The 21,917-nt window shown below is 42.6% G+C and overlaps 1 protein-coding gene across 3 annotated transcripts in view; it reads left to right on the top strand.

The window, feature by feature from the left end:
* The window catches only part of igsf11 (immunoglobulin superfamily member 11), a 170,635-nt gene that overhangs the window by 127,408 nt on the left and 21,310 nt on the right, over positions 1–21,917 (top strand). For 2 of the 3 annotated variants that reach the window (XM_047390630.1, XM_047390632.1), the window contains 2 exons: positions 15,749–15,912; positions 17,701–17,709. In XM_047390630.1, coding sequence (XP_047246586.1) covers positions 15,749–15,912; positions 17,701–17,709 — 173 coding nt within the window. The remainder of the gene's footprint in view (positions 1–15,748; positions 15,913–17,700; positions 17,710–21,917) is intronic. The other variant, XM_047390631.1, reaches the window with a different exon arrangement.

Genomic DNA, 21,917 nt, shown 5'->3' with positions numbered 1-21,917 from the left:
GGTTCAGTAGTGGCTGGACACAAGACATGCAACATTTGTAGCCCATGTGTAGGATTTGTCTGTGTGTTGTGGCTCTTTATGTTCTGACTCCAGCTTCAGTCCACTTCTTGTAAAGCTCCCCCAAATTATTGAATGGATTTTGCTTGACAATCCTCCCAAGGCTGCAGTTATCCCTGCTGCTGGTGCAACCTTTCTTACCTCACAGTTTTCTTACACTCATTGTTCTATGAATATGCTTGGATACATAATAACCAACTTCTTTAGTGCTGAGCTTTTTGAAGGTGTTAGGGACTGTCTTCTGAACAGTCTACCCCATAATTGTCTAGCCTACTGACCCAGACTGAGAGACTAGCTGGAGGCTCAGGAAACCAGAAGTGCAGAAGTTTTGAGTTAATAAGCTGATTTTAGGGCATGACACCATTGGTTTCCAATATTTAGCTTTTTCACAGTATTCAAATTTTCTGAGACACTAAAGATTGAGTTTCTTATCTGTAAGGTCATAATTTTTAAAATTATAAGCGTAATGGATCTAAATAACACAGATACACAGATTTACTTTCAAAAAATATTGAAGTTTTTCACAACATTGTAATTTTTTGAGATCTACCTGTAGAAAGCTTTGCAGTAAGAACGATCAGTTGGAGTTGGATTTGTGAACACATTTTTACCGCTGCAATGCTTTGACTCTAGTGCTTGATGATTTGTCATCCAGCAGCTGGGTACACAATTACACCACCTGAGTTTCACAGGAATGAGTTCTCTCGCTTGTTGGTTCATCCTGGTGCCTCGCAGGCAGGGGCAACAAGGCAAAGTCTGCTTCTACAAGAACTAAACTCATCAAGAGGCCCTTTGGTCTTTCACAGGAGAATTGGAGACAAAGCTTTGTTTGTATGATGACACAGGTGTCAGAGCACATGTAGCCATATGTAGACAGGATCATGTCTGTGGTTAATTTAATGATTTTGATTCTTTTTTCTTTTGATCTTCTGGAAGATTTATTTCTAATGTGGAGGTTATAGAATTATGGCAATCAAAATAGTTATTTGGGTCCAAGGATGCAGCCTAAACATTAAATGCAATACGATTTTCCACCTTTCAAGCCTAAATCAGGAAAAAGTCCTAGATTCTAGGAACTTTTGCATGGCCCTAGTTGGCAAGGTCTTGGTAATACTTACTGGTACAGAAAATGAATACTTAAAGTCAACTCAGAATTTTAGTCATTGGGTGAAGGTTCAAGGTCTAAGATGAAGAATATAGAGAAAGAATATTTACGGCAGCTTACAAAGATTAAATATTTAATTCATGTCACTTTTACATATATATTAAAGTATTGTCTTTCTTTAGCCCTTGTCTTTGCACCGTCATCAATCTTCTCGTTTATGCATGTGCCCATATTTGTGTGTGTGTGTGTGTGTGTGTGTGTGTGTGTGTCCTAGCCAGCCAGTTAAGCTGTGCCAGAAGCTCATCACATTCCATCTCAGCATCAGAGGGATCTGTTTCAAGCAGAAATAAAAGTGAAGCCAGTGAATAAAAAAGACCACATCAATAAAAAAACAAAACAAACAGGATGCAAAAGACTTGCATTGCAGGGAGTTTCTGTAAATCTGTCTATTTGTGTGGGTGTGTAAATGAGGGAGAGAGTGGATGCATTGGTTCTCTATCCCATCAGGGCTCCACCTTAGCCTGACGGAGTGAGTGAGCTCACATCCTCCTCTCTGAGATGTGTGGATTTCTCATGCATTACTCAACAGCAGGTATGACACATGATTCCAAAAAGAGGACGAAGAGCTGTTTTTTTTAACAGAGCTGATGGTCTCTCTCTCACAACACATGTACTGTAGGTGTTGCCTCAGGTCAGTTTAGCAATTAGTCCTCTCTGGAAACAGAAGCATGCCTCTGTCCTTTCTCCCTCTTTCCCTCATTTCACATATTTGCATCTCCTTCTCATCAGGAGATGTTAGACAAAACTAAATCAATCATTGAAAAAAATCTGTAAAAACACCAATTTCTAATACATTTATGCAGATACACCCAATACGAGTACAACTGCAGCTCTACCCTGTCTCTTGGTTACAATGATTGTTGCAGGCAGTAGAAGGTCTGTATATGGGGTTAGTTCTTATACTTTTACTTTTAGTCAGGTTGGTCCAAGTCCTGCTGAGTGACGCCTCAGGGCAGCTCAGGGCTACAATCAGAGAAAGGCTGAAGAAGGTGATTGTAAAGGATAATGGAAAGGCTTGAATGGTAAAACTAATACAATTGACAGCTTAGTTACATTCTTTCTATGCAGATTAGTCTACGAACATGAAGAAAGTGGCAAACCCATCCCCAAGGATAAATATTTAAAAAAAACAAGGCCTTAACTTTTCTCATGTTTTACAATCAATCTTTTTTATGTAGTGGGGATTAAAACACCTAATTTATTCAAAAGGTTTTCTGTTCAGTATATACATAGCTTAGTTGTACATTGGTATGAGCATGGAGTCCAGATTCAACAGAAGGGTCTTCTAGAGAGGGATTCTCAACTCGGCGGCTCGGCTTGAACGGCCTAAGGCGAAGGGGAAAAACAGACAATTAGTCAAAGGCTTTCATGAGATCTTCCAAAAATTCAGAAGTAGCTTGCCAGGTGATCACTTCCGCAGCAGGCAAAACACTCAGGCGTAGAAGTGCCACCGAGCCATCCTCATATAGTCCTCCAGCTGATGAGGCAAGGATGTGCATCTGTCAAACTCTCTGATCTCCAGCTGATCTCCAGCTGAGAGAAGGTTAGTAGCAGGCAGGTTGAAACCCCCCCCCCCATCCTGAGGTATTCCATGGAGCCGGAACACATGTTTAACCAGGAGCTTGGCAGTCTGGAGGGCCGATGGTAATCTCCTAAGAGGGACAAGATGACAGGTCTTAGAAAACCTGTCTACAATGGTCATAATGGTGGTCATACCGTGAGAAGATGGTAGACCCGTGACGAAGTCCACTGGAATGTGTGACCAAGGTTGAAGGGGAATGGCCAGTGGTTGCAGAAGGCCCACGGGTGGGCAGCTCGACGTCTTATTCCGCGCGCAGACTGGGCTGGCGGAAACATGTTCTCTGACCTCTTGGTGCAGCGTGGGCCACCAGAAGCGTATGGTAATAGCTCCAATAGTTCGACTGGCTCCTGGGTGGATGGCAAACCTTGAAGAGAGTGGAAGCAGACAACAACCGGCCCCGGGTCAGCAAGGAGGGCCTGCCGCACGCAGTCCTCGATCTCCCAGGTTATGGCCCCAGGCAGGATGTGCGTGGCCCGCTTCTCAGAGTTGTCAGAGGTGAACTGTCGGGACAGGGCATCGGGCTTAACGTTCCTGGTGCCAGGTCTGTAAAAAATTAACAGGTTAAATCGGGAAACAAAAGAGACCAACGTGATTGACAGTGATTTAAACGTCTGGCAGACTGGATATACAACAGGTTTTTATGATCGGTCCAAACCAACACAGGGAGCTCAAAACCCTCCAGCCAATGCCGCCACTCCTCCAAAGCGAGCTTAATTACCAACAGCTCCCTGTCCCCGACATCATAGTTCCTCTCTGCTGCCGCTAGACGGCGGGAGAAGAAGGCGCAGGGGTGGAGTTTGCCATCCTGGCTCTGACGCCGGGAGAGCACCGCTCCCACCCCAGTGTTCGAGGCATCCACCTCCAACGTGAACTGTTTTCCTGGATCTGGGTGGATGAGGACCGGGGCCCGGGCGAACTTGCTCGTTAACTGGTTGAAAGCTGCTTCGGCCTCTGGTGACCAGGTGAAGGGGACCTTGGTGGATGTCAGCACCGTCAGGGGGCTGGCAACGTGGCTGTAGTCCTGAATAAACCTCCTATAAAAATTTTGCGAATCCCAGAAAATGTAACTGTTTCCGAGTGGTTGGGGCTGGCAAGTCCTCCACGGCCTTCGCCTTGTCAGGGTCGGCGTGAACCTGCCCACCTTGGAGGACAAAACCTAAAAAACTGATGGAGGGTCGGTGGAATTTGCATTTCTTGGTCTTGACAAAGAGCTGGTTCTCCAGGAGGCGCTGTAGGACCAAGCGGGCATGTCGGTGGTGCTCCCCAACAGTCCTGGAATAGATCAAAATGTTGTCCAGATACACAAAAACGAACAGGTTCAAAAAATCCTTCAGCACATCATTTACTAGAGTCTGAAAAACTGCAGGTGCGTTGCACAATCCAAATGGCATCACCAGATACTTAAAATGTCCCAGCAGGGTCTTGAATGCCGTCTTCCACTCATCCCCCCGGTGGATCCGGACTAAATGGTATGCATTTCTAAGGTCGAGCTTGGTAAAAATAGTTGCCTTGTGAACGGGCTCGAAAGCAGACGAGAGCAGAGGTAACGGGTACTTTTTTTTTACTATAACCCCCTAAAGTCAATGCAGGGGCGTAAGGAGCCATCTTTTTTACTGACAAAGAAAAAAAAACGCTCCGAGTGGAGACGAGGTCGGCCGAATTATGCCGGCTGCAAGAGTATCAGCTATATAATTCTCCATTGCCACCCTCTCTGGTCGAGAGACCTTGTATAACCGGCTGGAGGGCAATGGAGCCCCAGGTAGGAGGTCGATTGCGCAGTCATACGGGCGGTGAGGAGGTAGAGACAGGCCCCGTGTCTTACTGAAAACGGAACTAAGATCATGGTATTCGTGCGGCACCCGAGTGAGATCAGGTGGTTCGTCCTCTACCCCCTCCACAGTTGTTCTAGGGGTGACAGCTGACCGCAAACAGGTTGACAAACACCGGGCAGACCAGGACTCGATTCATAAATCAGTCCAATTTAGGTGAAGGTTATGGGTCGGCAGCCATGGGAAACCCAGTACTAATGAGGCCCGGGAAATGGGAAAAACAAATAGTGGAACACGTTCTCTGTGATTTCCAGATAATACTAATTCAATGGGTTGAGTTCTGTGTGTTATACTGTGGAGCGTCTGGCCATCTGGAGCCAGAACCTGGCGTGGTACGGGCAAGACCTTGGTTCTAATGCGTTGCTGTCTGACAAATTTCTGATCTATCATATATAGCTCACACCCCGAATCTAATAAGGCTGACAAAGAAACTGTGTGTCTATTTATCAATAATGTGGCTGGTAGTGTGAAACGGCAGGGCAAGGGAGGTTCTCGGTCCGCCAGGTGCCCCATCATCCCCGGCAGACCCGTCCTTTTGGCCGGATCGGATAATCAGAAATCAAATGCTCAGAGGAACCACAATAAAAACACTGCCTGGCCTCCCTACGACGCTGCCGTCATCTGGAAGCTTCGCCCTCCCCAACTGCATGGGCTCGGGCTGGCATGGTGGCTGCACCGGCTGGGACAGATACAGAGGAGGAGAGGCAAGATGCGCTCTAACAGCAGTCCGCCTCCTCTCCCTTGTCCGGGTGTCCAACCGGACGGCCAGGGCGATGTAATTGTCCAGTCCCTCGGGCTCATCCAAAAGGGTGAGCTGGTCTTTCAAAGTCTCATCTTGAGTTTGAAATGCCAGTGTGCGGAAATCAATTGTGAACTCTGTCAGTGGGCGACCACGCTGTCCTTAATGCTCGCAAACAGCGAGCCACACTAGAACGGTCCATGTCTATATCGAAAGTCAACTTAAAATCTTTAATGAATTTGTCATAGGTGCAGCCAAAAGGGTTGTGGTTTGTAAACTTTGCCTCCGCCCACCGCAGTATCCTGCCGGTGAGCAGGCCTAACATATAGGAGATTCTCACATCTTCATGGGGAAACGACTGTGGGGACCTATTGAAAATGAGGGCACACTGTAGCAAAAACCCACGACAACTACCAACCTCCCCGGAAAACTTCACTGGGCTAGGGGAAACCACATCCCGACTATGCGGAAGTTGCTGGGATTCTGGAGGTGCCTCAGCGCCCTCCGGTGGCGAGGCGGGCGTAACCCCCAGAGTATGCTGCATTAGGGCTGTGAGCTGTTCCAACTGTTGACTAACCTGTCGCTGCTGGTTGAGGAGGGAGCGGAGGATCGAACCATGTGCCTGGATTAGATGGCCGTGTTCAAACACGGTTCTCTGGAGTGCCTCTGCTGGAGCGCCTCTTAGAGGTGAGAGAAGGTTAGTAGCAGGCAGGTTGAAAACCAGACTGTGACACCCAGAGATCAGGTTAATGGCAATAAGGCCTTCTAACCTCAAAGACTCTGAGCACAACAGCAAAGGTGGATCATCAAAATATCAGTGGAAACATGCTAAAAGCTGGGTATTAATTATAAGAAAGATTTGATTGCACAAATGTCAAGAAAGATTTTTGCCATTGATTTTTCAATAGGGTACAAATAATCTTTGACAACCCATTTTTTCCCAAAAATGTATATAAACACATATCTTCTTTTGCCAAATGAATAATCATTTGACATTATTTAATTGTCTTTTCAGAAATGCCTGCGTGACTTTCATTAAGAAAATAGCTTTTTTGTTAAATGAAAATAATTTTAAATCTAAATCTGCCAGGGTTATAAATAATTTTGTACACAACTTCAATAATTGTTTACAAATGAGTAATTATTCTTTAACTAATTTATTTATACTAAGAAATTTTACATAAGGAATTTCAAAGGGGGGCCTGCACAGTGGCACAGTTGGTACCACTGTTGCCTTGCAGCGGGAAGGTCCTGGGTTCGACTTTCGGCCTGGGGTCTTTCTGTATGGAGTTTGCATGTTCTCCCCATGCATGCGTGAGTTCTCTATGGGTACTCCAGCGTCCTCCCACAGTCCAAAAACATCACTGTGAATTGGTCTCTCTAAATTTCCCTTAGGTATGAATAGGTGTGCACATGGTTTTGTCCTGTGGGTCTCTGTATTGCACTGTGATGGATTGGCAACCTGTCCAGGGTGTACCCTGCCTCTCATTCAGACAGCTGGAGATAGGCACCAGCTCCCCTGTAACCCTGTATGGAAAAAGCAGGTATATACACTAGGATGGATGGATGGATGGATGGAATTTACTGACCTTTGTGCATAACAGCTTCACAGAGCAATGCCTCACTCAAACCTGTTACTGCATACTGCCAGCAACTGAAACCTACTAGTGAATTCAAATGGTAAATGGACTGAATTTATGCAGAGCTTTTTAGTTGTTCTAAACACTGGCTTATAGAACCACATGTACCCAGTCTCAAACGCACAAACAGGCATACATTCATCCACTGGGATGCAGACCAGTACGCAAGTTGGGGTTATGTGCCTTGCCCAGGGGGAAATCAATATATGGCAAGAGAGGAAGCTGGAACTGAATCCTGGTAAAGAGTAGTTGTAAGACAACTACTCTTACCATTGAGTCACAACAGTTCTGCTGTGTTTTTGCTTAAGTTTATGCATCAAATTAAAATAACAGCAAATGTAAATGATAGAATATTATTACGCCTGTACTAACCAATATATAATTTTAGCAGTAGCAGGAATAATACCAACAGTTAGATCATAATATACAGTTTTTGTGTAAATAGCATGAAGCGGTGGTATTTTTACTCAAGGTTATCATACTGTGAGAGGCTACCAGTTCATGCTTAATGTTTGTACACTTTATGTATGTCTATGTAGGAGGCCATTTTTGGGAGGGAATGACTCACCCTTCATCCTTTGCCTATCAAAGTCTTTATGGATGAATTTTGGAGGAGCATCTGTGCACCAGGCATACTTTAAGCTTGGAGCTGCAGAACTGGTGAGAAGCAGAAGTGTGCATCTTGATGAGGCAATGCCAAGCAATTCCTGCTGCTTTGTCTCTCTTAGATGTGTCCCTGATGGCCCACCATACATGTCGCGATGAGTTTGGATGTGCACTCATGGCAGTGGGTATCATTTCATGTGCATGTTTTTGAGTTCAAAAGGCACAGTAAGTGCAGTGTATGAACACTGTATGTGTTCGCTTGTTTGTGATTTTTATTTAAGTGTATGTGTGTATGTCTGTGGTCGTGGGAGCTTAGAGGCTTGGTGCACAGAGGTTCTCTAATCCAGTGTTTTAAAATGAGCCCTCCAGCTGTTGTGGGCTTGAGAGACTGCAGCCTTGGAGGAGGCTTAAAGATGATGAGATGCTCCTTCTAGCCTCTTCTATCTTCACTCCTCTTGAATCTTTCTTTCTTTTTCTTGATGTCTTTCTGTCCTCCTTTCTTTCACTAATTCCTTCTACTCTTAATTTTTCAGACGTATTAGAATCGTCTTTTAAATGTTTTATTCTTAATATAAGCTTCTTCTTTGTTGTGGTTAATCCCCAAATAAGAACATAGATTGATTCAGAGCAGGAAGTGAACAGTGCACACAGATGATATAAGAAGATCAGATTAGTGTAGCGACCAAAGACATTTATTGCATTTGTAATGACGGCCTCACTTTTTGCTTGTCAGAACAGGTAATGGGACCTCATTAGCGACATAGTGATGCACACACCATGGGGAGATAGCGTCACACTTCGTACACTGAGCAACTAAACTAAAGAGGAGAATTGTGCTGCTGTAAATGATACATATTGGCATTACAGGGGAATATAATGCCCCTAAGTGAAATTGGCTGCATAATTCACGGGAAGTCTTCTTCATGAGCACATCTCCCATGAACCAAAACAGAGCCCAGAAGTCTATCTCCCCTTGGCCCCTCAGCGAGGCTGCAGGACTTGTGATGTCTGCCAGCAGAAGGAAAGCGTAGGAAGTCCAGGAGGTTTCAGGCAGACAGACAAGAAGCGAGAGCCAGAACAGGCTAACAGCAATCAAAACCAAATTGTGTTAAAAATGTTCTTAAACTTCAAATTCCCTATAAACAGGCTTAGTAATACTTTAAATTATGATGCAGATATAATGCATGAACCCTGACAACAATCCAATGGTTTCTGTGATTGACTTGCGGTGGGAACATCTTACAATATCAGAAAAAGGGACCATTCACAGGACATGATCAATTATTTGTAATCATATCTGCATCATCACCCTCAATATGTTTTGATAAGATTACTTCCCTTTGGGGTTTTTGGACATGGATGCATGCTTGCAGGGTTGATCTAACTTAATTTTGCTTATAATGTCCTTAGCCTGTCTAAGAATAGATGCAGCATGTACAGATTTATCTTCCTGGCTATGTTACGCCTGACAGCTGAGTACAGATGTGGAGCTTCTCCTGAGCATCTTAGTAATGATATTGATTTATAAGCTGTATGCCCACAGGAAGCTGTAAATTGGATCACAAAAATAGTTTCATCCCAGTTTGTCAGGTTTATTCACAACATATTGATATTGACTTAGATGTAGCAAAGAAGCAAATTGTTTTAAAAGGATGAACGATACGAACAACTCAGGAGACGACCTATCGTCTTTCCCCATGTCACTGTTCCATATTTCATGTGATCCTTCACAGTGCGGTGTAGGTATCTGTTTGTTCTGCTGAGAGCATTACAAAAGAGACACTTTGTTCTCCGTGGATCATGTTTGTTTTGTTGTATACATTAAATGAAAATAAAGAAAACTTGTCAAGAGGGTAAGCAACAGTGTTTACTTTTAAAATATCAAACATGTTCATAGCCTGTCTGGGTGGTTTCCAGACACCCAATGGAGACTGGAACAAGCTACAGCCAGCCCATTACCTAAAAGAAAAGGTAAAACAGGTGTAGACAGTGAATCAAGTGTAGAGAATAAAACAAGAAACATAAAGGTTCTTTTCAATGTTTTTAATATAGGATCCCATAGTAAAGAAAAAAACAATTTTCACACCTTTGCTTCCCTTGTTAGAGTGTTTGCATTTAGGAGACAGCTCCCCTTCAGAATTAATAGTATTCATGACAAAGAGGTGTTAAAAGCCTCAATTAAAAATATTTTATTTCAGAAACCTCACACTGACATATTTAGAAAAAACAACCTTTTAAGTGGGTTATATTTATTCACTGAGGAACGAAATCAAACACTGATGTCTTAATGTTTGATAAACAAAATCACTGGTGCCACCATTAGTGGGACCGCTATAAATTCCTGTAAAATAAATGTAACTGAAGCAGGGTAATATCTTTTCATTTGATGAAAGTGTCTGTGTGCTATTATTTAATATTCCATGATTTTCTGTTACATGAAGGAGATAAACAGGATGTATTCAGGACTATTTCTAATGGCCACCCTTTAAAATGGGAAATATGAGAGAGCTTATCCATTCAAATGAGGTAGATACCAGCTGATCTTTATCAGTGGGTAAATGATTATAATAAAATAGCTGATTGCCTAAACTTGTGAATTACTACAGTGAGTGGAATATTTAAAAGATTTAAGACAATTGTAACTTTTTGAAGACAAACAAGACTGGCCTTGAACCTCAGTTTAGCTTGTACTGTTAAAACACGTGTTAGAGAACTTAAAACAAATAGTAGCAATATGGGTGTCACAGAGTGACCCATTCCTTTAGATAAGTAACTTGCACACAGTATGGACACACAACCAATAATTATAAAATTCTGTCTTTATTGTTTTACATCTGGTTGTGTTGCTTTGCGTGTGCTGTAATTTACAGTCTTCTCAACCAGAGTTAGGATTAAATGCCAAGGGGTGTTTTTGTTTGCTGCACCATTTTTTAAAGAACAAATGCTGGATAGGTATCCAAAATATTTCACAACATCATAGTTTTAAAAGTGGTCCGGTGTAGTGTTAAACATTTTATGTGTGTTGATTGATCGTAATTTTGCTATGGTTCTGAATTACAATTTATGGTGGTTCGTGTTGTAGGAAGAGATTCCAGTATAAAGCTACTGACGAGGTAGTGATGTCCAATTGAATCAATGAACCAATAATTAACCAGTAATGAAGCCCATTGTGTCGAGTATGCTCATTCAAAGCTTTGTTTCAGTGACATCTACTGGTGAAACAGGAAATATCAAAACAATACCTTAGTTTTCTTAGTATGAGGCCCAGTGAGCTTTTTTGTTGTTATATAGAATAAATATAAACAATGGTCCATAGAAGTTAAGGTTAAAATTAGAATATATTTGGTCTGAAAGTGAAAGTTTTTCCTACATTTAAACGTTTATCCATCTTTCGTCTATATCTTCTCATTCTTGTGGGATCATGGGGTAGCTGGTGCCTATCTTCAGCGATCATTGGGTACATCCTGGACAGGTTGCCTGTCCACCACAGGGGCACACAAACAAGCATGCATACACACACACCTAAGGGCAATTTAGAGAGACCAAATAACTTACAAGTCATGTTTCTGGACTGTGAAAGGAAGTACCCGGGCAACACCTACACATGCACTGGGAGAACATGCAAACTCCATGCAGAAAGACCCCAGGCGGGGATTTGGCCTTCTTGCTGCAAGAAAATACTGCTACCAACTGCGCTGTCATGCATCCCCTTAATGTTAATTAGAAGTCTAAATGTAGAACTGCTTTAGTCAGGATGAAATGCATAAAAAAAGGTTACACAAACTGATCCGCCACCTCTTAGTTAATGGCCAGTGGCCTAAAGGCGGAAGGCACACAGTCTGCTATGTTTAGTCTTTCATATAAGATATGAGGCAGGAAGCAAGCAAGATAAGTAGGAATGCTTTTATTATAATATGAGTGGAATATAGAGGTTTTTTTGTTGTGTGGTTTGTCAAAGAAGGTGTGCTTGGGAAAGCTTATGTGCAGAGAACAGGCACTCAGTTGTTATTTTCTTTGTGGCACTTTTGGCCTTTATTTTTCTTATTTTTTTTATAGTAAACTGACAGGAAAGGGGTGAAGAGAGGGGGAAGACATGTAGCAAATGTCGCCTGGGCCTGGTTCGAACTCATGACAGCTTCTTTAAGGACTGAAGCCTCTGATTATTGGTTGCGCATTTTACCCCTGCGCCACCACTGCACCCCGGCACTGTGCTTTTGCTGTGCTGTTGCACATTTTATAGAGAAACAATTTTGCACTGTTTGCACTGAGTCTGGTTCATAATTTTAGGTGTAATGAAGTGCTTTTACACATCAACAGACCTACGGAACATGCGCAACAAAGTTCCATGTTTCAAAGTAACTCACAGTTCAAAGTAATGTTGACTGCTTTGAACCACTTGCGTGCTTCATTCAGAGGACTGACTAACTGCTTTGGACATCAGTGGTCACGTGTTTTTCTGCACTAAAGCAAACTCCGAAGCAGGGATTCTAGGAAAATTCAGCTTCAAGCTTGTACTTGTGCATCAGTGTCAGACGGCCATCACTAGTGCGAGGTTGTGCAATTAGGGCTACAAAAGGCACGGAGTGCTAGAGCTTTTTATCCAAGGGCCTAGAGCTATCTTTGTAATTTTGCCCTAAATTCAGTTTGGTTAATTTAAAGATTTTTGGGATTATTTTTCCCAAAGTTTTTTTTTGTAACAATATTTCTTTACGGAGAATTTCTACACAGTGCTTTCTTGATGAGGGTCGAAATTAAATCAAGAACCAGCTGAAGCCTGAAGTCTGTGAATCTTGGCCAAATCCTACAGCGGAGTGATCAAATCAGAATCAGAATCAGCTTTACTGCCAAGTTTGTGCATACAAACAAGCAATTTGACTGCGGTACACTTTGCTTTTTTGTTCTGTCTTTGCATTACAGAATATACAAATTTACAATGTACAATATACACATATATAATAAAAAGGTGCATTTGCAACATCTGTATGCTGTTGTTTTGTACTTTATTGAATGTTCAACAGAGAAACACCCTGGGGGAAGAAAATGTCTCTGTGGCGGCTGGTTTTAGTGAACAGTGCTCTGTAGCAGCGGCCTGAAGGTAAAGCTCTGAACAGTTTATGTGCAGGGTTTGTGGGGTGTGCAGAGATTTTGGCAGCTCTTTTCTTGACCCTAGACCTGTATAAGTCCTGGATGGAGGGAAGGTCAGCTCTGATTATTCTCTCTGCAGTCCTGATTATTCGTTGCAGTCTGAACTTGTCCTGTTTTGTGGATGAGCCAAACCACACTGAGATGGATGAAGACAGGACAGATTGAATGACGGCAGTGTAGAAGATAACCAGCAGCTCCTATGGAAGGTTGAACTTCTTGAGTTGCCTCAGGAAGTACAGTCTCTGCTGGGTCTTCTTTCGAACAGTGTCTATGTGTGAAGACCATCTCAGGTCCTCAGAGATGGTGGTTCCTAAGACCCTGAAGTGGTCCACGGCCGATACAGTGTTGTTGAGGATGGTGAGGGGGGTGTATGGGGGTGGTGTTCTCCGAAAGTCCACCACCATTTCCACAGTCTTGAGTGGGTTCAGTTCAAGGTAGTTCTGACCGCACCAGTGTACCAGCCGATCCACTTGCTGTCTGTATGCAGACTCATCACCGTCCTGGATCAGTCCAATGACAGTGGTGTCATTTGCAAACTTAAGGAGTTTCACGGACGAGTCCGATGAGGTGCAGTCATTTGTGTACAGGTAGAAGAGGAGTGGGGATAGAACACACCCCTGGGGGGCACCAGTACTTATTGATCTGGATCGGGAGAAGATGCTCCCCAGTCTCACCTGCTGCTGTCGGTCCATCAGGAAGCTGTTGATCCACTGACAGGTGGAGGCTGGGACGTTGAGTTGGGTGAGCTTCTGGTGGAGGATGTCTGGTATGATGGTGTTGAAGGCCGAGCTGAAGTCTACAAACAGGATCCTGGCGTACGTCCCTGGACAGTCGAGGTGTTGCAGGATGAAGTGTAGACCTAAGTTAACAGCATCATCTGCCGACCTGTTTGCTCGGTAAGCAAACTGCAGGTGGTCCAGCAGGGGGCCTGTGATGTCTTTCAGGTGCTTCAACACCAGCCGCTCAAAGGATTTCATGACCACAGATGTCAGGGCTACAGGCCTGTAATCATTTAATCCTACGATGGTGGGTTTCTTGGGAACCAGAGCGAGTTGATTTGCACAGGCTTTCAGGCATGATGGGGAGACGTTATCAGGTCCTCCAGCTTTCTTTGTTTTCATGCGCTGAAAGAGCCTGTTTACATCTTCCTTGGAGATCTTTAGTGCAGGCAGAGGATCTGAAGGTAGGGGGTTGGTTGTTTTACGGGTTAAATTTGTTCCTGAATGGGATGTGGAGGGGATGATTTGAGGTGTGAATGGCTTCTTGTCATGTCTGCAGTAGAAGCCATTCAGACGGTTGGCCAGGAGACGAGTCTGTTCAGGATGGGTGGGGGGGCTCCTATAGGCAATCAGGTTTCTCAGACCGGTCCATACAGCCGAAGCATCACCAGTAGAAAGGCTGTTCTTAAGCTTCTCACTGTAGCTTCACTTGGCTGCTTTGATCTCCTTTGTTAGTTTGTTCCTGGCCTGCCTGTACCGCACCCAATCTCCACTGCTGTGAGCTTCTTCCTAGTCCCTGCGCAGATTCCTGAGGTGTGGAGTAAACCATGGCTTGTTGTTCCCAAAGGTGCAGAAGGTCTTGGTCTGCACACACATGTCCTCACAGAAACTGATGTATGATGTCACCACATCAGTTAGTTGGTTTAAGTCAGTGGCTGAGGTTTCAAAAACAGTCCAGTCTGTGCATTCAAAGCAGGCCTGTAGCATCTGCTTTGATTCCTCAGTCCACTTCTTAACAGTGTGAACCTTGGGTTTGGAAGCTCTTAGTCTCTGTCTGTAGGTTGGGATGAGATGGATTAGATAATGATCCGAAAAACCCAGAGCAGCCCTGGTAACAGCATGATATGAGTCCTTTAAAGCTGTGTAACAATGGTCCAGTGTGTTTTTGTCTCTGGTGGGACACTTAATATGGTGTCTGTATTTGGGGAGATCATTGGAGAGGTTTGCTCTGTTAAAATCTCCCAGTATTATGATGAAAGAGTCCGTGTATTTTTTCTCCACGTCTGTAATCAGCTCAGCGAGATGATTTTCCGCGGCAGAAGTGCAGCCATGCGGTGGAAAATATGAGCCGATTATTATAAACGAGGAAAACTCTCTAGGTGAATAAAACGGTTTACAGATTATGGAAAATGACTCCAGATCTGGACTACATGTTTTTCCCAGCACTTTTACGTCTCTGCACCAACCTTCATTCATATAAAAGCGGATTCCGCCTCCTCGCCTCTTCCCCAATAGCTTCGCGCTGCGATCCGCTCTAAACAGCTGGAAGTCCTGCAACAGCAGTGCGCGGACCGGGATGTTTTCACTCAGCCATGTCTCGGTGAAGCAAAGAACTGCTGATCTGCGGAGGTCCGTGTTTTTACCGGTGAGAAAAAGCAGCTCGTCTATCTTGTTGTTTAGAGAGCGAACATTTGCCAGGTGGATTGAAGGCAGTGGTGTGCGAAGTCCTCTTTTGCGGAGCTTTACCAGCGCACCAGCACGCTTTCCCCTTCGACGCTTTCCGCGCAGTATCCCGTATAGCGCCGCAGCTCCGCTTGCCAGGAGCTCAGTGAACTTTGGATCGATGCAAGATGGTGAAAAAATCCCAAGAGAGGACTCTCTGATGTTGAGAAGTTCCTGTCTACTGAATGAGACCACAGAACTGTGGCTTGAAAAACATAAAAACACACAAAATACAAAAACATAGAGAGAGCGAAGCTCCGAGGCTGCCATCGTCGGCGCCATCTTGGATAATGGCCATAACACCAACTAATTTGAGATACTACGGCATTTAATTCCCCTTTGGAATTATTAAAGCATGTTTGAATTAAAATCGAATTGAACTGCATTGTTTTAGACATATATTTACACATCTTTAATGCTAATAAATTATTGAGGTGGCTGTATATATTTAACTCACAATATTTGTTTGCCCTTTTTTCCTGGTTATTTATGTATTTATTTTCTACGAAGCAAGACACTCACAGCTTCCTGTTTTTACCTGCAGTGTGTGTCCGGGCTCTGGAAGTGACCGTGTCCCAGAGCAGCATCCAGGTGGCTCGGGGCCAGGCGGCCATCCTGCCTTGCTCCTTTACCACTAGCGCTGCCCTCACCAACCTCAACATAATCTGGATGGTGATCCCACTGTCCAACGCTAACCAGCCAGAACAGGTATGAATGATACACCCATTCATTAATAGTGAAAGGACACTATATCCACAGCCTTATAGTGTGATTGCATCAAAAGGTCAGAATTAAAAGAGTGTTAGAAAATACAGTGTTGATGTTTGGATGTGGAGGTCAGAATTTTGCTATAAAGGCAATTTTATTGTAATAGGTATAATAACAGACTGCTGTACCCATCTGTACAGCAGTCCACTATGGAAGCAAATCGTTACCATATTTCAAATGAAAAAGCATTTTCAGAAATGCTTTTTCATTTTAAGAATGTGGCTGCATTGTTTGACTCATAAATTAAATTAGTAATCAATAATCCTATTTGCATTTTAATTTTCTTCTTCAAGACTGCTCATTCTTTCACTTAATTAAAATGAAAAAGAAAAAGACATTTGAGATTTATTTTTCAAAATGTACCCCAGCAAATAGATACCAAAATTCAATTTGAAATTTTAAATTTGAAAATGAAAAAGCATTTCCAGAAATGCTTTTTTTCAAAGCAGATATTGCTTTTTCGTTTTCGTGGTCTGCCCGCAAAGTACTGCCCAGAACTTGAAAACGAAAAAGCATTCCGAGCGGCGGGCGCAGCAAAGTGACGTCAGCAGCCGCTCTTCCTTAGCTCCCTGCTAACCGAGCTACCCATCTTGTTCGGTAGGGGGCGTTGTGCACGTCTGCATTGCACTACATTGCAAACGTGCCAAGAAATTGATTGAATTGCAGCAGGGCCGAACTCAATTTGTGGCAGTGGCAAGCAGTACTGGCAGTTCCGGTGGCAGGCTGTGGCACCCTCGTGGCAGCCTTATGACCTGGGACATCCAGCGTGTTTTTAAACATTTATTTATAATTTTCTGTGAGTGACAATTCAGAATAGCCGCTCGTGCTCTATAATAAACCGGCTGTTTGTGCAATAAATCTTCGTCATCCTTTCAACACGTCACACATACACATAGTGGTATTTATTTTCCATGTCAGGTAAATACAATCACCTTATGTTATGGTTCTAAAGCTGTTTATTAAATAATAATCAATAATGAAATCATTATTTAAAGGTAACAACAATAACAACAATGACATCCCGTTTGCCGATAATCAGCATTGGTATCACTTTCGGTGGCAGCTCCCCAGACACTATTAACAATAATGACAACCCATTTGCCGATAATCAGCATCAGCTTCCACAAAAACAGCGGCAACCGCATTGGCAAGCTTTTGCGGCTGGTCTGGCACCTTCTGGCATCCTCACGGAATCCCCTGCCACCCTGCGGCAGGCTGTGGCAGCTCCGGTGGCAGCTTCGGTGGCAGGCTGTGGCGGAACTGCCACAGCCAATGCAAACGTGCACAGGGCCCCCTACCGAACAAGATGGGTAGCTCGGTCAGCAGGGAGCTGAGGAAGAGCGGCTGCTGACGTCACACTTCTGTGCCCGCCGCTCGGAATGCTTTTTCGTTTTCGCATTCTGGGCAGTACTTTGCAGGCAGACCACGAAAACGAAAAAGCAATGTCTGCTTTGTTCTCTTTTTGATTATGGCATAAAATGTGCAGTCGTGAAGAAGAAAATGCAAATAGGATGATTGATTACTAATTTTATTTATGGGTCATACAATGCAGCCACATTCTTAAAATGAAAAAGCATTTCTGAAAATGCTTTTTCATTTGAAATATGGTAACAATTTGCTTCCATAGTCCACTGCAAAGAGAACGGTAGATTTCTAACTTGTTCCTCAATGCAGTATTATCAAATATACCATCATTGTGTCATTTTGCTTCCTCCCTCAACGATGCAGTCGAAGCAGGTATACAAGACTTTATTTGTTCGTATGTTTGCTCAGCTACAATGCAAAGAGAGCATTGAGGTTTGATACATAGACTTACCAGGCCCAACCTGCCAAAATGCTTGAGTTGTACATGCTTCAAGTCATGAAATTTGGATACTGAACCTCCAGCATTTCTCAGGGTCATTGTGATGATCATGACACAAACTTGGCTGTATTTAAAAACTGTGTTGTTTGTTCAGCATTTAGGCCAAGTTGTTGGGCAGCTTTGTCTGTATATCTACTATATCTGTACATCTGTAACACACTGTACAAACCGAAAAACGCATTTCCTGTGTGCATTGAACTACTGTCACATTTCTCAATGTTAAGTAGTGCACAGTCTCAACGTTAACAGTCTCAACAGAAAATTGGAGCAGAATAACAAAGATTACAGCATTTATCTCCAACTTGTGCAAAAGTACATGGCAAACACATTCACACCCCTTAAACTTTGTCAAATGTTTCACCGTGCAATCAAAAACGTTTTATGTGATAGACCAACATAAGGAGTTCTGTAGCGCAAGAAAAATGACACATGGGTCTTCAAAACGTTTTAACAAACAAGATCTGAAAGTGTTGCACGAATTTGTATTAAGCCCCCCATGAAATGGAACAGAGCCTGTGATCATTGGTTTTTAACTCTTGCCACAGATTTTCATACTTTGATCTAAATCGTTGTTTTCTAGGTCTGAACTTTGATTTGGCCATTGAAAAAAACTTTTAAAGTGTACCTGTGGTTGAATGTCCAGGGTTTGTCCTGCTGGAAAGTCATCCTCTACCCCACTCTCAAGTCTTATGCAGCCTCTAAGAGGTTTCCTTCTAAGGATAATACTGCCATCTCCATGCATCATGGTGAGGACGGTGTGATGAGGATGTTAGTTTTATGCCACATGAAGCATTTTTCACATAGGACAAAAAGTTCAGTTTTGGTCCCATCTGACCAGAACACCTTCTTCCACATGTCTGTTGTGTCCTTTACCTGGTGTGTGGCTACAGAGCTGACTTTTTATGGAGCTCTAATAGTTGTCCAGTTAACATTCTTTACACAAGAGCTGTGAGTATCTGCATCCCATCTAAAGTTACAGACGTCTTGATGGCTTTTCTTATTAATATGGCCTTAAGATGGCCATTTCCTGGCAGGATTGCAGGTGTGCAATACTCTGTCCATTTTCAGAAGATGAATCCAACAGTGCTTTGTGAGATGTTCGAAGCTTGACACATTGTTTTATAACCCTGTCCTACTTTAAAGCTTTCTACAATTCAATCCCTGACTTAGCTGTTGCATTCCTTTACTAATGTTCTCTAACAAACCCCTGAGGTCTCATACACACACGTGAACAATATTTTATTATTAAACCTACATTCATACAGGTAGTCAGGGACTTGAGTTATCATTTAGTGTGATCTGTTATACACTAATTAGATTACTTTTGTGGGTAATTGGCTGCACTGATCTTATTTAGGTGCACCAGAGTAATGAAGGCTGAATATATCACATATTTGTAAAAAAGATGAACACCATGTATTTTTTTTTCTTAACCTCGAAAATGTGTGCACTGAAAGTACCATTCCAGTAGGCAGTGGTATGTAGGGATTTTTGAATACAGCCAGGTTGTCATGAACCCACAAAGGCATTTTGCTTAAGGATGGAGTTAATGCACATTAGCTGAAATGAAGCAAACACAATGCTTCTCTTTTCGGTGCAACTGACAGCAGTACAATAGTGATTAACAAACTTCATTGCTAGGAAAGTTTCCAGGTTTTCTAAGGTTGGTCAGGAGACATCTTGCAAAAATGATTTTCCAAAGGTTTTGTGATACTTTAGAAAACTTCTTAACTTTTCTGAAAATGGGGTTTGTAAGATATAGTTAATTGCAGAGTCTATAGATTTAAAGTTTTGCCCTGACGTTGGTAAAGCTACTTTGCACCGTATGTCTGTGTAAATGTAGTATAAAGAGTAGTTGCATGTTTTACTTTTAATTCAGTATTTCTGCCATCCCTCCTGATAGCCCTTCTCTGTAATTTTTTTTCTCAACTTCGCTCACTTGTCTCTCTCTCACTCAATGTTTCCTCCCCCTCGCGGGCCTCTCTGTGATTCCATTTGAGTTGTTTAACATGCAGCTGCAGGCCGTACAAGCTCACCTGCCTCCCTTCACTTTGAACCCTGGTGCTAGTCGGCCGCCCAAATAACACAATCATCTTCTGCACTAATTAACTCACGCCCACTACAGGCTCTGTGTCGCAGCTGTTCTCACCACACAGACACAAACACACTCACACGCAAATACTGGCATATTCATATACACACACACCAAAAATGGCCTTGAACAGATTGCTGGTCCAGAAACATTGTACATCCTTCTACAATACATACGCACCCTGAGCAAAAACTTATTGAAGACTTATAGAAAAAAATCTGCCTTTTGTTTAAACTTGGGGTTGAATGATACAGTTTGTTCTATTATCGATTCTGAAAAGTCAAGGTGTCCTATGCCTGATATATTAAGACGGTACTCTTTTTGATATTTAGCTCACATTTTTCTGTTATTTTTATATTTTTAACCTGTGATTAGAATATTGCTGTTTTCTTTCTTATGGAAGCAACTGGTGGAAGTAGTAACATCTTTGTCCTTCTGTTGCTTGATTCAGTTGAGGATGTAGACATTTTTTGTTTTACTCACTCACTGTTAAATCAGACTATATTATATAAAATTATTTTTAACAGTTTTTTTTGTTTTACTTCTTTCTAAATTCAGACATTTACAGACATTTTTTGTATTTAGTAGAATTGCTTTTTAAACTGTACAACTATTGTTTAATATCTGGGGTATTCTTTCATAAACTTCTGACAACAGTTTGCTAGATTTTTATTCTATTCCTCCTTGCAAAAATGGTCAAACTAAAACAGCCTACAAACTAAATCAAGTCTGTAGGCTGGGATTAGGATTCGGGCATTGTGGTGGCCACTTTGTTCATTTGTGAATTTGTTCTCTTTTTGACTTTCTGTATCAAATTGATATGCTTTGGATCATTGTACTCTTAGAAGACTCATTTGTGCCCAAGCTTTATCCTCTTGTAGACTATTGTCCCAAACCTGCATCATACCACAACACTGCCAAGGTGGCATATGTATACATCTAATGTCTGTTGATGCATATTCGACACATACCAAAATTGTATAGGAGGTACGTTACGGCCATCTTGTGGTCGAAGTTGTAGCAAAGTATGCCATAAATATTGCTAATTTGCATATTGGTATTTGCATACCAAGTACCTACATTTATATCTATTGTATGCACTATTTTAAAAGTATCATATATATACAGTACAGACCAAAAGTTTGGACACAAATTCTCATTCAAAGAGTTGTCTTTATTTTCATGGCTATGAATATTGTAGCTTCACTGAAGGCATCAAAACTATGAATTAACAGGTGGAATTATATACTGAACAAAAAAGTGCCATAGCCACCTTTTGCTTAGATTACTGCTCTGCACATTTTTGGCATTCTGTTGATGAGCTTCAAGAGGTAGTCACCTGAAATGGTTTTCACTTCACAGGTGTGCCCTGCCCTGTCAGGTTTAATAATTGGGTTTTCAAGCCTTATAAATGGGGTTGGGACCATCAGTTGTGTTGTGCAGGAGGTGGATACAGTACACAGCTGATAGTCCTAATGAATAGACTGTTAGAATTTGTATTATGGAAAGAAAAAAGCAGCTAAGTAAAGAAAAACGAGTGGCCATCATGACTTTAAGAAATTAAGGTCAGTCAGTCTGAACAATTGGGAAAACTTTGAAAGTGTCCCCACGTGCAGTCGCAAAAACTGTCAAGCGCTACAAAGAAACTGGCTCACATGAGGACAGCCCCAGGAAAGGAAGACCAAGAGTCACCTCTGCTGCGGACAAGTTCATCCAAGTCACCAGCCTCAGAAATCGCAGGTTAACAGCAGCTTAGATTAGAGGTCAATGCCACACAGAGTTCTAGCAGCAGACACATCTCTAGAACAACTGTTAAGAGGAGACTGTGTGAATCAGACCTTCATGGTAAAATAGCTGCTAGGAAACCACTGCTGAGGACAGGCAACATGCAGAAGAGACTTGTTTGGGCTAAAGAACACAAGGAATGGACATTAGACCAGTAGAAATCTGTGCTTTAGTCTGATGAGTCCAAGTTTGAGATCTTTGGTT

Source organism: Girardinichthys multiradiatus, chromosome 18, assembly GCF_021462225.1.
Source record: "Girardinichthys multiradiatus isolate DD_20200921_A chromosome 18, DD_fGirMul_XY1, whole genome shotgun sequence".
Lineage (NCBI taxonomy): Eukaryota > Metazoa > Chordata > Actinopteri > Cyprinodontiformes > Goodeidae > Girardinichthys > Girardinichthys multiradiatus.
This window is presented reverse-complemented; position numbering and strand designations above follow the sequence as displayed.